At 38.1% G+C, this 16,809-nt stretch overlaps 1 protein-coding gene across 2 annotated transcripts in view; it reads right to left on the bottom strand.

The window, feature by feature from the left end:
• Positions 1 to 15,437, bottom strand: part of PTPRR (protein tyrosine phosphatase receptor type R) — a 244,596-nt gene extending 229,159 nt beyond the window's left edge. For both annotated transcript variants that reach the window (XM_019748998.2, XM_074325415.1), the window contains exon 1: positions 15,021 to 15,437. In XM_019748998.2, the coding sequence (XP_019604557.1) occupies positions 15,021 to 15,078 (58 nt within the window). In that variant the 5' untranslated portion in view covers positions 15,079 to 15,437. The remainder of the gene's footprint in view (positions 1 to 15,020) is intronic.
• Between the last annotated feature and the right edge of the window lie 1,372 nt (positions 15,438 to 16,809).

Here is a 16,809-nt window from a genome sequence, read left to right as displayed (position 1 = left end):
ACTATTTTATCAAGGGCGTTGGTGGTGGTTGGGCGGGGCGTGGGGGTGGTTGGGCGGGGCGTGGGGGTGGTTGAAGAAGGGTTGGGAAGAGAATGAGATCTGCCGTCTTCGGCCCAGCCTGGATCTGCCCAGCTTCTCTCAATGGACAAGAGCTATAGGTGGATGTTTTAGAGCTTCACGATCCACTATAAACCCTCCCATTTCATTAGGCTCATGACCATAGCAGAGGAAAATTATGCAGATAAGGCCCAACTGAGAAAACAATTGGAATCCAGTATCTCTCATAGGCACATGCGTTTCTCCAGCACTGGTACAAACACAAAAAGAAAGATAAATTGCTCCAATATACTAGTTAACCATTTATAACCCGACCTCTCCCACCCCAATCAAATAAGACCTAACACTTACATGGCACTTACTAAGACAGTGCAGTTTTATTAATGCATACATTATCCTGTTTAACACACAACAACCCTACTGTTGTACACTATATAGTCTCCATTTTAGAAAGAGGAAGTTGAGGCTTAGAAAAATTAAGTAACTTGCCTTAAATTACAGAGCTGGTAAGTGATCATACCTGGATTTGAGCTGGACCACAATATCCATGCTCTCTTTTAACTACTATGGTATTCTACTAAATGTTATCTAAAAATATGGTATTTTCCCCTTTATTTCAATTTTCGTTTTACTTCTCTGTTTAAGCTATTTCATTTTCTTCCAAGAATAATTATAAAACTGAGTTGAATCAACAAGGCAGAGAAAGTAAATTGCTTATAACTGAAAACCACACCTTTATATTCATGGATTGATGGCCTTTCAAACGAACTCATCATATTTGTCATCCTTTGTACTGATCATCTGTTCCAGTTAAATAAAATTAACACAGTGATGGGAGCTGACGTGGTGGACTTACGGATATTGTTTTATTTTTCCTCCAGCCTCCATCAGGAACTGGATCATTACTATAGTGAAATAGCAGTAGACTCTTGCTCTGTACATGTTGTTGGATAGGCCAATGAATCACTGTGAGTCGCTCTTACTCTGTGTTCATTTAATGCTCTTTCCCAAGGAATCAGTCATACAAGGATTCTGCACATTTCAGTCAGAAAAATGGACATTGATTCAGGTCTGAACTAGGTAGAAAATAATTCATGTCCTCACTGAACTTGGTATTTATTTCAGTGCAGTTAAAATATATTCTCTAGACTGCTGCTTCATATAAACAGTTAGTTTTGCTTTGTTGTTGGTCCATAATTGACATCAACATCTTACAAAACTGAAATTGAATGAGCGTTGATTATAAGGAAAATCTAGATGTCAATTTAAACGGGAAGTGCTAATATTCACAATGTAAGTTTGCTAATGGTCATTCTGTGGCAACTATTGCAATAATAGCCACTTATAGTTACATTAGTTGGTGAATAAGCATTAGAAAGTGTGATCATAAAATAATATTTTACTATTAAATATTTTCTCAAAGCTATTAAAATTCTTTATGTTGGGAAATATCAACGCTATTTTAAGTGTGTCAGCATTTGTTAGTGCTTTGAAGACAAAGAATGCACTCACGCGCCAAGTAAGATCTTTCAAAATCCCCTTTTAAAGGGAAAAAAAGGCTTTCTCTACCTTTTACATTTGACTTTACAAACATCTTTCAAAACTTTTAACAATAAACTTACCATAAAACATGACACCTATATGATCATTAATACTAATGGCAACAAATGGGCTTTTGATAAGTGATCCTATCATCTCATGAAAAGTGACTTTTTATTATTCACAAACCAGTCTCCATTCTTCAGGTGCAAGCATGTCTCCCATAAGAAAATAAAAAAGGTGTGGGATCCAAAAACTTTAGGGCTCTATTAAGACTTTGTCTACACATAAAAAGAGAAAGAAAATCTATAGAACCATCCAAATACTCAGAAATTTTCTATGATGGTTTGGTTTTCGTTTCGGGGAGCAAGGGAATGTTGGATTATTTTTGGTATTTTTTTTTTAAATTAAAGTTTATTGGGGTGACAATTGTTAAAGTTACATAGATTTCAGGTGTACAATTCTGCAATACATCTTCTATATATCACATTGTGTGTTCACCACCCAGAGTCAGTTCTTTTTCTATCATCACATATTTGATCCCCTTTACCCTCATTTACCACCTTCCTCCCTCCTTAACCTCTGGTACCACTAAACTATTGTCTGTATCTATGAGTTTTTGTTTCTTCATTTGTTTGTCTTGTTCTTTTATTTTCAGTTTTATACACACATATCAGTGAAATCATATGATTCTCAACTTTTTCTGTCTGACTTATTTTGCTCAGCATAACAATCTCAAGATCCATCCATGTTTTTGCAAATGGTACTATTTCATCTTTTCTTATGGCAGAATATAGTATTCCATCATGTATATATACCACAACTTCTTTATCCAATCATTATTACACCTTAAAGAACTAGAAAAAGAAGAACAAATGAAACCCAAAGTCAGCAGAAGGAAGGAAATAATAAAAATCGGAGTAGAACTAAATGAAATAGGGAACAAAAAGACAATCAAAAAAATTAATGCAACAAAGATCTGGTTCTCTGAGAACACTAATAAAATTGACAAACCCTTGGCCAGACTCACTAAATTAAAAAGAGAAAAGACACAAATAAACAAAATCAGAAATGAAAAAGGGGAAGTTACCACGGATGACACAGAAATACAAAGGATCATCCAAGAATATTATGAAGGATTATATGCCACCAAATGGACATGTTCTTACAAACATATAGCCTTCCTCAGCTGAATCACAAAGAACTGGAAAATCTAAATAGACCGATCACCAGTAAGGAAATTGAATCAGTCATCCGAAACCTTCCCAAAAGCAAAAGTCCGGGACCAGATGGCTTCACTAGTGAATTCTACCAGTCAAAGAGGATATAATTCCTGTCCTACTCAAACTCTTCCAAAAAACTGAAGAAGAGACAATACTCTCTAACTCATTTTATGAGGCCAACATTATCCTGATAGCAAAACCTGGTAAGGATAACACAAAAAAAGAAAATTACAGACCAATATATCTGATGAATACACATACAAAAATACCAAATAAAATTCTAACAAATCAAATACAACAATGCATAAAAAGATTATATACGTCACGACCAAGTGGAATTTATCCCAGGGGCAAAAGGGTGGTTCAACATAAGCAAATCAATCAATGTGATATACCACATAAACAAAATAAAGGACAAACATCATGTGATTATATCAATAGATGTAGAAAAAGTATTTGACAAGATACAACATCCATTTATGATTAAAACATTTAATAAAATGTGTATAGAAGGAAAAATACCTCAACATAATAAACTCTATATATTACAAAACCTCAGGTAATATTAGAATTAATGGTGAAAAACTGAAGCCCTTTGCTCTACATTCAGGAACACGACAGGGCTGTTCCCTATCACCTCTGCTTTTCAACATAGTGTTGGAAGTCCTAGGCAGAGCAATCAGGCAAGAGAAAGAAATAAAAGGTATCCAAATTAGGACTGAAGAAGTTAAATTGTCACTTTTTGCAGATGACCTGATGCTATATATAGAAAACCCTATAGACTGCACCAAAAAGCTATTAGAAACAATAAATGAATACAGTAAAGTTGCCAGCTACAAAATCAATGTACAAAAGTCCATTGCATTCCTATATACTAACAATGAAATCTCAGAAAAAGAAACAAAAAAACCCCAATTCCTTTTGTAATTGTAACAAAAAGAATAAAATACCTAGGAATAAACTTAACCAAGGATGTGAAACATTTATATACTGAAAACTATAATACATTTTTAAAAGAAATTGAAGAAGACTCAAAGAAATGGAAAGACATTCCATGTTCATGGATTAGAAGAATCAACATAGTTAAAATGGCCATATTACCCAAAGCAATATATAGATCTAATGCAATCCCTATCAAAATCCCAATGGCATTTTTTAAAGAAATAGAACAAAAAATCGTCAGATTTGTAGGGAATGACAAAAGACCCTGAATAGCCAAAGCAATCCTAAGAAAAAAGAACAATGCTGGAGACATCACACTCCTTGACTTCAGCTTGTACTACAGGGCAATACTCAAAACAGCATGGTATTGGCAGAAAAACAGACTAACGGAATAGAACTGAGAACCCAAAAATAAACCCACATAAATATGGACAGATAATTTTTGACAAAAAAGCTAAAAACATACAATGGAGAAAAGACACCCTCTTCAATAAATCGTGCCGGGATAATTGGAAAGCCCTGTGCAAAAGAATAAAAGTAGATTGCCATCTGTCACCGTGTACAAAATTAACTCAAAATGGATCAAAAACCCAAACATAAGCCCTGAAACAATAAAATACATAGAAGAAAACATAGGTACTAAACTTATGGACCTTGGGTTCAAAGAGCATTTTATGAATTTGACTCCAAAGGCAAGGGAAGTAAAAGCTAAAATAAATCAATGGGACTATATCAAACTAAAAAGCTTCTGCACAGCAAAAGAAACCATCTACAAAATAAAGAGGCAACCAACCGAATGGGTGAAGATTGTAAACAATGCCTCCGATAAGGGGCTAATATCCAAAATATACAAGAAACTCATACAACTCAACAACAACAACAACAAACAATCCAATTAAAAAATGGGCAGAGGACCTGAATAGACTTTTCTGCAAAGAAGACATACAAAAGGCCAATAGACATGAAAAAATGCTCAACATCACTAATCATCAGAGAAATGTAAATAAAAACCACAATGAGATAGCACCTCATACCACATAGAATGGCTATCATCAACAAGACAAATAATAACAAGTGTGAGAGAGGCTGTGGAGAAAAAGGGACCCTCAGAGACTGTTGGTGGGAATGCAGACTGGTGCAGCTGCTATGGAAGGCAGTGTGGAGGTTCCTGAAAAAATTAAGAATAGAATTACCATATGACCCAGCAATCCCTCTCGTGGGTATCATCCCAAAAAATCTGAAAACATTTATCTGTAAAGATATATTGCTCCAATGTTCATTGCAGCTTTATTTACGGTGGCCAAGACATGGAAACAACCAAAATGTCCTTCGATAGATGATTGGATATTTTTGTTCTTGATTTATTGAACCCATGGCCTCATACTCCCACCTGATGAGTGTGTAAGTGGTTCATGTTTGCTATTACAGGATAGATAATAATCTGCAATCAGGGTTAGGAGTTCTGGGTCTATTCCTTAGTACATAGACATCATGCTATGTATCTTATCCAATTGCCTGATCTCTTTAAAATAAAGACATTCATCTCATTCCTAGTCTGAAGTAGTAGAATATCATGTAGGAATATCGATTTATCTAGGGGAGTTCAACATCACAACTGCACTGTAACTAGCATCATGCCCATGAAACACAAACTTATCTTAGAGGCTATATTTAAGTGAAAGCCATCCTGTCCCATTTCCACTTCTTTGCAACCAATAAATGTAAGCTGGATGGAAGGAGCAGTAGTAAAGTCAATTCCACGCTTTACAGACATGAAAATTAGATATAATCTCTTTATCGATGTAAATTACTTTACCATAATTTATTTTTCCAAATACATCCTGAATACATTTTTTCATTCACTGAACATCTATTGATGGTATACTAGGTAACAAGCACATTTCTAGGGAATGGGTATGCAGAGATAAAAGCTATAATTCTGTTATTGTCCTCAAAAAGCTTCAATAGTCAGGTTCACTACATGAGGCCCAAAAGAAAAACTTAGGGAAGCTACTTGAATGAGGTGGGAGTCAAAGGAAGGGTTCTCAAAGTAGGTAATGCCTGACCAAAATGTGAAACTGGAGAGGTATCTTGAAAAAGAAGCAGAGTATGGGTACTTTAGATGGAACAGTCTGTAACGAGGATGAGAGGCATGGCAAACCAAAAGAAAGTTTGTCTTAGTATGATCGTAGTGTGCAGAGGAGGACATAATGACAGGAAAAAAAGATGGAGTTAGGAAAGGCCTGATAGTGAAAATATTATGCTAATAAGTTTGGGTATTATTCTAAGAGAAAAGGAAATAGCTGTATTAAAGAATTTTACAAAGAGAGAATATGATCTAAAAAAGTATGGTTTTTAGAGGTTTACCTCTGATATCATAAAGGATGGATTTGATAGTAGGTTATTATAAGATACTATATGAGAAATAAGGACTTATTCCAAGGCAGTGATGTAGACACCGAGAGTAAAGGAGACTTGGTGACACTTGGTGACCTTTTGGATGAAAGCAGCAAAAGAAGGAAGTGTACAGGATCAGGTATTAGTTTTATGCTTGGGCAATTGTGGGGGATCCTGGTGTTAGTCACAATGATAGAAAACATATAGAGAAATAAGGGCTGTGATAGGAAGTGCTGAGTATTAACAGTTGGATATAAGATGCTTGTGGGCTATCCAATTACTATGAGGTAATTATAATTATAGGACTAGAGTTCAGGGGAAATATCTGAGATGGAAATGCAGATTTAGGAACCTGTAATCTGTAGGTTTGAATATAATTATCTAGGGAAATTGTACAGAGAGAAAAGGAAAAAAAAAAGACCAAGGACGTATAAATTCCAGACAACACTAACCATTGACTAATACTCAGCTGCAGACTTAAGAGTACAAGCTAAGGAATGGCCAGTGAGATAAGAGGGACTCTAGGAAGTAGCGGCTATGCATGGCAATCAGTGGGAGAATTTTCAAAACTCAGAAAGAGATCAAATTAGATAAATTCTGTAAATATTCATTGGTAAGAAGATAGCTTTTCACCTTATTTACATTCAAAAGCAGGATGAAAACTGGAGTTGATAGAAAGGAACAAAGAAGAGAAGGCTGAATGTGATTAGTGCAGACTTTTTACAAAGACTCTTACAAAAATCCCAGACTTATTACAAGGTGCTTGTCAGGGTGTGACCTCCAATAGAATATACAATCTCCACAGTGCTAGGAATGTGTGACCTCCTATGCACATATGTCCATGCCTCCTAAATGCCAAAGAACCAGACAGGTTTGTCCTAACTTAAACGCTGTTTGTCAATTAGCTGCATGAATCTTTTCATTTTACTACAGCCATCTCTACATGTACAAGGCATTTTACTAAAAAGTGAAAATATAGACAACCAGCAAGGCATTTGGACAACCCAGCATCCTGCAATCAGTTCGAAGGACTTTGCCGCTGAGTTGATGGGTAGTTCTGGTCTCTTGCAAGCCCATCCTTTGTTGCCCTTCAGTTCGCAATAGTAGCAAAGTCTGCCTGAGAATGTATGTGTATGTCCCTGGGCATGCAAAGCTCCTGGGGAGCAACTTGAGTTTTGGAGAAATGAGCTCTGTTCAAGTCCATTCTGGAAGTGGCTAAGTTGACTAGGTGTGACTTGCATGGGTGCCAAGAAGAAATTAAATTCCAAAAGAATAGACCAGAAATATCACTCTGCTGTTTTTATTTACTGAACGTACTTATTTAATTGTTAGTAGCTTTTATGCCAGGCTCTGCCCCCAGGTGTTATGCTGAGCAGGGTCTGCCAAAGAAACAGCAGTGAAACAGACAAATATATGTGCCTTCAAGGAGCTTACATTTTAATGGGGAGAGGGGGCACCATAATAAACCAGACAATTAAGTAAAATATTTGGTGTGCTAGGTGGTAAAAGGCCTCTGGGAAAAAAAGTAAAGCAGGGAAGGGGTATTGGAGGGATTTTTCTTTTGGGGGGGGGATAGAATATTAAACACCGTATTTCCCCGAAAATAAGACTAGATCTTATATTAATTTTTGCTCCAAAAGACGCATTAGGGCTTATTTTCAGGGGATGTCTTATTTTTTCATGTACAATAATCTTCATTTATTCATGTACAACAATCTACATTTATTCGTTTATTCATGTACAGAAATCTACATTTATTCAAATATAGTCATGTCATCTTCTTCTGGCACATCGTCGTTAACTCTCCAAACCCCGAATTTCAGCTTGAATTTCCTGCGATTCCATTTCCTATAGAACCATTGGCCTCAATCTCTCATGTCCAGCAATAGATCTCTCCTTAAATGAGCACTTCTTGTCCACGTAGCCTGCTCGTAGTGCATTGGCAACACAGCTGTCAGTGATTTTATCCCATGAATTCTTTACCCAAGTCACGACCTCTTGCAGGCTAGGCTTCACAAAGTTTCCACGCTGATTTCTCTCCATTCTATTTTCAGTGTAGTCATTGATTTCCATGGGCAAATGGTCCTTGAATGGCTTGTTTATCGTAATATCAAGAGTCTGGAGATGGGCAGTCATTCCTGCGGGAATCATTATTTGATCAATTCTTCTCTCTGCAAGGAAGTTCTTCATGTCTTTAGCGTGGTGAGTGCTGGCTGAATCCCAGACTAGCAGACCTCTTTGGCCATCTCGCAAAACAAATGGCAGCATTAAATCGACCCACTTCCTTATAACTGCTTGTGTGCACCCGGCTTTTTTGGATTCAAGAACATAAATGCCCGAAACACGTTCAACCTTATCTTTCTTGCCCTTAGCGATGATTAGAGGTGGGGCTTTCTTTCCATCCAGATGAATTGTCAAAATACAGGTAATATATGCACTTTCGTAACCAGTGGAGGGAATGTAGATTGACGAGGCACCCCTTGTCAATCAAGTGAGATCCTTGGCCCATAAACACTGTAGTTTCATCCATAGCAATCATGTTGGAGAGTTGGTATTTAGAAAAGCCGATGCCATCAACAAAGGACTTGAATGCAAGTGCACATTTAATAACTTCAGCATCTTCCAGCTTGAACAGTATTGTCGATCTTAGAGACAGTTCATATCACTGAAGGAAGCCATCCACTCAGTGTTGTGATGCTTTGAATCCTTCTGGGGATATTTCTAACTGGTGCCATTGCAAGGGCAAATACTTGAATATCAGCCCAGCACACAACCAAAGGCTTTGCTCTCCTGTCAGCAATCCATTCACAGATGATGTCTTCCAGCACAGAGAATAATGGTTGCTGACCTGATCCACACATGTGCTTCTTAGCATTTCCCTCGACCACCTGTTGACTGAGGTTATCATACTCTGTTCGCCATTTTTGGACCATTTGGAGATCCAACTTCTTCTCTTTGCAGAAAGCCGTAAGATTCTTGCCCTGGGAGTCCTCCATGATTCCTTTCTTGTACTCAATGGAATAGATCTTTCTTTTTGCACTCATCTTGTCTGGAGGTCAAGATATTACTCCCTTTAAATCTACTTTAAATCAAGTGTTAATTGAAGACTTACGCGACAGGAGTGGCAACAAAAATGATGACAGTTAAGAATGATGGTCCACACAAAAGTGACGAAAAATTGCAGGCACCAAAATTCAGAAAATGTTTCTTTATTTCACACGAGTGCATTAAGTACATCCGATACAACACACGACGTATTGAATTACGAAGATTCATATTAGACAAAACAACGTCCATTCGTTATCAAGTGTGCACATTATTCGTGCGTTGTCTGTACTCTGATTGGTCATTCGGCAATAAGTCTCGAGTCCATCTGTTTACATAGGCATTTACCTCTCATCCAAAGGCACGTGCTTGGGTATTTATAAATGCTTAATTATAATTTATATTATCATTTATTTTAAGTATTAATGTCAATAATATTATGTATTTATGTTTAATTACATATTAATATTATTATTTTATAGTTCAATAGGTCTGTTGTGTGTTGCAATGGACATAATAAATGCGTCTGTCTGGCTGACGATCTTAACCGGGGCTTATTTTGGGGGTAGGGCTTATATTACGAACATCCTGAAAAATCATGCTAGGGCTTATTTTCCAGTTAGGTCTTATTTTCAGGGAAATACGGTCAGATAGTAAGTGAGCACCTCACTGAGAAAGTAACATTAGAATAAAGACCTAAAATGGAGAAAGACTGTTTCAGACAGAGAAAAAAGCAAAACATAGGTGCCTGGCATCTTCTTGGAACAGAAAGGAGAGCAAGGTGGCTGGAGAGTGACAAAAAAGAGGAGAGTAGTGAGAGCTAATACCAGAGAGGTAACTGAGGGATAGAATATAATAGAAGCGAGGCCATTTTAATGACTGTGTTGAGTAATTTCGAACAAGGAAAACTAATTCTGGAGTTCTAAATGGCTTTTCTTTGAGAAAAGACATCTTAAAATCTTAAAGAATAACATCAATTTCTATCAGTCTATGCTTTCTTTTGAGGGTGGTGCTTCCTCGATCCTCTTGGTCCCATCATAGAAACCTTTTGTACGTGTTTCTCTGAGAATAGAGGCATCTTCAGAAGATACATTGAAGACAGTCTGTGCCATTTAGAAAGTCTAATAGTAAGAACAATGTGCAGAAGCTATATCAAACTAAAAAGCTTCTGCACAGCAAAATAAACCATCGATAAAATAAAGAGGCAACCAACCAAATGGGAGAAGATATTTGCAAACAACACCACCGATAAGGGGCTAATATCCAAAATACATAAGGAACTCATAAAACTCAACAACAACAACAAAACAATCCAATTAAAAAATGGGCAGAGGACCTGAATAGACATTTCTCCAAAGAAGACATACAGATGGCCAATAGACATATGAAAAAAATGCTCAACATCACTAAACACCAGAGAAATGCAAATAAAACCACAATGAGATGTCACATTATACCGATTAGAATGGTTATCATCAACAAGACAAATAATAAGTATTGGAGAGGCTGTGGAGAAAAAGGAACCCTCATACACTGTTGGTGGGAATGCAGACTGGTGCAGCCGCTATGGAAGGCAGTGTGGAAGCTCCTCAAAAAATTAAGAATAGAATTACCATATGACCCAGCAATCCCTCTCCTGGGTATATATCCCAAAAATCCGAAAACATTTATTCGTAAAGATATATGTGCTCTGAGGTTCATTGCAGCTTTATTTATGGTGGCCAAGACAAGGAAACAACCAAAGTGTCCTTTGATAGATGATTGGATAAAAAACATGTGGTATATATACACAATGGCCATAAGAAAAGATGAAATAGTGCCATTTGCAACACCATGGATGGATCTTGAAATTATTATGCTAAGCGAAATAAGTCAGACAGAAAAAGTCGAGAACCATATGACTTCATTGATATATGGGATATAAATCTGAAAGCAACAAAGGAACAAGACAAATAAAGAAACAAAAATTCATAGACACAGACAACAGTTTAGTAGTTACCAGAGGGTAAGGGGGAAGGAGGATATATGGTGATGGAAGGAGAACTGACTCTGGGCAGTGAGCATACAGTGTGATATACAGATGATGTATTATAGAATTGTACATTTGAAACCTATGTAATTTCACTAACCATTGTCACCCCAATGAATTTAATTAAAAGGAAAAAAGAAAAGAATAATGTGGATTTTTGAAAGAACCATTTCCAGAACTTGAAGAGAGAGTAATACATTGAAATGAGTTTTGTGTGATTTTTTGTTTTGTTTTTTGTTTGTTTTAGCAAGACATTCACTAGGAAAAATAAAGCTTTCATATTTTTAAGATATCCCAAGACCTAAACTCCTACCTAAAATACTAAAACTAAAACTAAAACACTACCCAGTAAATATCATCTCCTAAAACAGAATATGGTTTTTTTTGGCAAACAAAAAGAAGAAACACTAAAGAAAATAAGGTATGTATACATCTTCCACATAATATTTTTTTTACCATCCATATTATTGGGGTAGCTTTTAGTTACTTTCTTGGATATTCTTGAAGTGGTCTTTCCAACTGGAGTTTATGTATTACATTAGTTCACAGAAAGAGTAAAGAATGAGGACAGTTAGGTAAAAAGAATTTAGCACCACTAACTCAAAGGTGGCCTCACCTAGCATAACCAATGTATGATTTTATACAGTATGCAATCACAGGTCTGGAAACCTGGGTTTTCATTCTGACTATGTTGTTAACTGGCACTCTACTATTTAAAGTAAATACTTTACTATCTATCATTTACTGGATCTTAGTTTTCTCAGCTGTATAGTAAGTAGTTGGATGGACAATAATTACAACTTTTCTTGCTTAGGGTATCTATGAAAATCAGGTGCCATAGATACAGTTGAGTCCAGGTTCTTTCACAAGCTCCATACTCAATAATTTGTTAGTTATCTCACCCAGAGATGTTAACTACACAGCATAGTACCCCCCTTCCCCTTTTTGTTCCCACAGTTACAAAGAGACCAGAATACTTATCCCCATTGAGTCAATCAGAACTCAGGGTTGGTCAGAATCATTCAAAAAAATTTATTTGCAGAGTGACTCAGGCAATCATGACCAAATAATTAAAGACGGCACTCAAGCTGAAAATGATTTGCTACCTTATCACTATATCGAAGTTAACAATTCCTAGTATAGCTAAGAAGAGCACTCACATCCTGTGAGCCAATTTCTCCCATCCTTAAAGGGTTCTAACATGTCATCAGTTCTGCTAGCATAAAGTAGTTGCTGGTATCCTGGATATAACCAAAATGGCTCAATTAGCTTTTCACCCAAAGAGGCCTAAATATAGAGAATTCATTTCCCTGCTTTATAAAGCCCATTTCTGTCCTGAGAGAAGAGACTTCTGTGGAAAAAAAAAAAGAAAGAAAGAAGGAAGGAAGGAAGGAAGGAAGGAAGGAAGGAAGGAAGGAAGGAAGGAAGGAAAGAAAGAAAGGTAGAAAGAAAAGTAGAAAGAAAGAAAGATAGATAGAAAGAAATAAAGAAAGAAAACAAACCTCAGAAATTCAACAAGTAGAAAAATCAGTGACTTCTTGACCTTTCTTCCTCTCACCCACTCACTTTCTTATTGCCCAAACCTACAGGAGCTTAGATCAAGAAATCTGTGTTTGTTTCAGTTCTAATGAAAAGTCCTAACAAGGTTATTAGATAACTGTGATGAATTTTAATCTGATGACAGCTTGTAACCCACAAATTGCTGTTTGAAATTAAAATGCATTCAAAATGAAACTGGCAAGACAGCCTCAATATTAAATTTGCAATCTGCTGTGAAAAAAAAAAAACACCTATCGAAAGCACTGTTAAGTATGAATACAATTAATTTCTATATAGTATCTTGCAAGTGAAATCTGAAAAAGATAGTCCTTCAATGTATTGCCTTATTAAATTCAAATTGATTGAATAATCTTTTTATTTATTTACTTATTTATTTTTGCAAATTAAGAAGTCCAAGTGAGCTGGATTGGTTTGTCTTTAGTTATACACCCTTTGGCTGAGCTCCAGGTAGAATCTAGGGCTACAGACTTCTAGGTTTCTTCTTTGATGAACAAAAGTCCTCTATTTACCTCATCCCAAATGAACATCTACAGTAAATTAAGAAATGTTTTCCACCTGCTTAGTTTTAAGTTTATTTGTAACTTTTAAGCTATGATTAGTCAAGATACATTAAATGTGATCTTTAGAATTGTTTATACATTAATATTTTTTTTAAAAACTACACTAATATCTTTGATAAATCAGCTAAATCATTCCTAAACTTGGTAAGAATTGAGGCACTTTTTTTGGTAGTGAAAGTTTGTATCAGTGCTATTATTAAGCAATAAGGAAAACTCACCCCAATGTGTATATTTTCATTGTATATTTCAACATAAAGAATTGTATTGGTAATAAAAGTATTCATTACAGTTGTTTGCAAATAATTTAAGGACCAAGTCATGGCAATTTCTAGTTTTCAAAAGGTGCCAAAGAACTACTGAAATCCACAATACAATTATAACAATTAAAATGTGTATTTAATTATAGCCTTTATATTCCTATGCATTACTCCTTCAAAAGATTCACAATACATTAAAATAGCATTAGATAGAAGTAAGAAAGTACCATATTTTACTCTCATTATTGCACACATAGAAAAAGACTCACCCACTCTTTTCAAAAGAGCACAGAAACTGTCATTTCACAACCTTTATTTTATTCATTACCCCTGGAACATAGCACATACTCAATAAATGCTATTTGAAGGAATGAATGGATATGTGTGGTTGGATGATAAGAAAACTCAGGGAAAACACCTCGTCTTTGGTTACTACAGACCTACTGCATGCACAACTGCTGTCGCAGTGGGGTTTCTGAAATCTCTCTGCCATATTCTATTTTGGCTCGTGTGAGTGTAAAAAACGATAAAGGGTTCAGTCCAGCAAGTCCTTGCATTACATCCAGGCTGCATATATCCAAAAGCAGGGTCTGTAGTGACACCGCATATAAATTCCCCAGGTACTTCCTAAGGTTTGTTTCCATTCGAAACCTGACACTGGCTCTGATACCAAATATATTTATATTTGGGAACAGTCTCACTGTCACTTTTGGCTAGACCTCCTCAAACCTTTCCCAGGGACAGTGCCTAGCCCGGGGGTGTCAGCTTTGAAACTGTGATTGAGTTTTTGTTCTGTGCCCTCGGATGCTGACCACAATGCTGAAAGAGAAGACAGGTTCTATTTTAAACCTTTCCTTCCTCTTATTGGTTTAGAAAATTCGAGTGATAAGAGCGGGGGCCAAAAGAACCTGGAGCAGCATCCTCACTGTGAACCACGTATTTCAACCTTTTGGGTGGAGATGTGGCCCATCAGGTCAGACAATGCATCCCTCTGGGCTCTGGTTAAACCAAGAGTCCTTACAGATGTGGCCGCTGCAGTAGAAAAGGTTACATCCAGCAGGATGGCTTGTCTGTCTCCTGAAAAATTGGCAGTCAAGTGCATAGCCTAGAAACAGGATCAGGGAGTCTAGCTGGAGGGGAGGGGAAGGAGAAGCAAACCTATATTCATATTACAAACGTTCACTATTACTCCTCCAAGGTAAGGAAAAATCAAGAGCTGATTTGAGCCTAAGTTTTCGGCCTCAGGCTTTCCAACAGGTGCACGACTCCCTCACCCCTTCCCTGTCAGTACTGTCCTGCTTTGCCTTTCCGAGGCTTTCCTTGCGAGCCAAGCTTTTCCTAGAGTCCTTAAGCATGTGCAGGTTCCTTCCCATCTCATCCCCAGCTCCAGCTCTGCCAGGCAACCCCTTACCTGCAGCGTGCAGATTAAGAAGCAGGCACAGCAGAGGGATGCCGACTGCTCTCCGCATAGTGTTTGCATTGAGGTGGAGGAGAAACTCCGCCACGACCCCACTTCAGGCAAAGTGTTATTAGAAAGAGCCACCGCCACGGGGTCTCTGGACTCCGGGATTCATTCGCAGGTCCTCGATTGGGGTTTGCAAAGCAGTCTGCAGCGCCCACAGAAAGGCGCCCCAGCTTCGCCTCCCTAAGAGAGGGGAGAGGAAGCGGAGTAGGAAGTGGCTGAGCGGGGTGGGGGCCGAGGCGCTCCGAGGCGGCTAATGCTTGGCCTTCTGCAAGCCCCGCAGCAGCGGCGGAGAGGGTGGGTGGACTCCCGCGGCAGCCCTGGAGCCGGCGGCGCGCGGCCAGCGCAGTGCGAGCAGCAGCCAGGCGCGCCGCGGCTACTGAGCATGCCCAGCGCTGGCCCCCCGCGCGGCATCGGGGTTTCAAAATGAAATTCCAGTTCTCCGGGTCTTAGCAGTTGCTTCGGGGAGCGGGCGCCACCAGAGGGGGCTTCTTGGGGCCGTGGTTAGGAGAGTCTGTCAAAAAAAAAAACACCAAACCCTAGGGGGTGAGATGGGATGGGGTGGGTCTAGAGGAGGGCACGACCAGAGGAGAGAGCCTAAGAAAGTGTCAACCTCAAGACCCATCCTACTCCTTCCCCAAATCTTGGTTTACACGTAGGCAGAGCTCTCTGCTGGGAGCTGACCTTTGCTGGGCCGCAGACTCACCAGCTTCTCGGACTGCCTACAGAATAGAGCATAGGTGCCTTCCACTGCTGAGCACCCTGGGTGGCCTGGGGAGGCAGTATCTTGGGGTGCCTTGTTCTACCAGCTTTCCTTTTGTTTCTCTTTTCCTCTCTCTCCAGCTTAATCCCTGTATTTAAACTTTCTCCTGACTGTAATGACAGAAGTGAGGCCATGTTTTCAGACTGCTAGAACACATCCATGTAATTGAAGAAACAAGAGCGCCTTTCTGTGTTTTTTTTTTGTTTGTTTTTTTTTTTTTTTTTTTTGATTTAATGATCTTTAATATCCATTTTACTTTCTAAGGTGAAAAGTAATAGAATCGCCTCTGTAACTGGGCTCCTCCAGTCCAGCGTTGCATGTGCAGGGAGGTTACAACAGTCTGTTTAGTATAGGTGACCCCTCCCCCATTTAAGACTCTGGCGTGTGAAGATGCTTATATATGAGCATTAGTCTAGTGGTTAATTCCTCCTCATCATGAAGTCCCTCCACCAGACTTCTCTCCCTTAAGTATCCCAAGAGCATTCTGCTTCTGTGTCTTCACTGAATACTGTTGTCTCTTCCCCAATCGCCTCCACTACCACACTCAAGCTTACAAAAGTCTAACTTTGGTCTTGCTTTTCCAGAAATCCCTGGCTTAACTCCAGGTTACAGTGATATGTTTCTTCCACACCTGAATTTAGCATTGCTTTATTATTTTTTTTCAGCTATTCATTTATCTGTGGTTTGTCTTACAACACAGTTGAAAGCTCCGTAAGAACTTCTGCATCTTTCTGTCACTTAAATAGAATAAAGCCACTCTAAGCAAATAAAAGATACTAATAAGTGCTTATTGAATTGAAAACTGCCTCTCTCACTCAAGGCTTTCTTCCTTCAACCACTGTGAATTGGGACAACTAATGGGAACTATGCTACCTACCATGTTTCCCCGAAAATAAGACTGAGTCTTATATTAATTTTTGCTCCAAAAGACACATTAGGGTATATTTTCAGGGGATGTCTTATTTTTTCATGTAC

The sequence above is a fragment of the Rhinolophus sinicus genome, linkage group LG02, assembly GCF_036562045.2.
Source record: "Rhinolophus sinicus isolate RSC01 linkage group LG02, ASM3656204v1, whole genome shotgun sequence".
NCBI lineage: Eukaryota > Metazoa > Chordata > Mammalia > Chiroptera > Rhinolophidae > Rhinolophus > Rhinolophus sinicus.
Note: the sequence above shows the minus strand (reverse complement) of the source record. Positions and strands in the feature narration are given on the sequence as shown.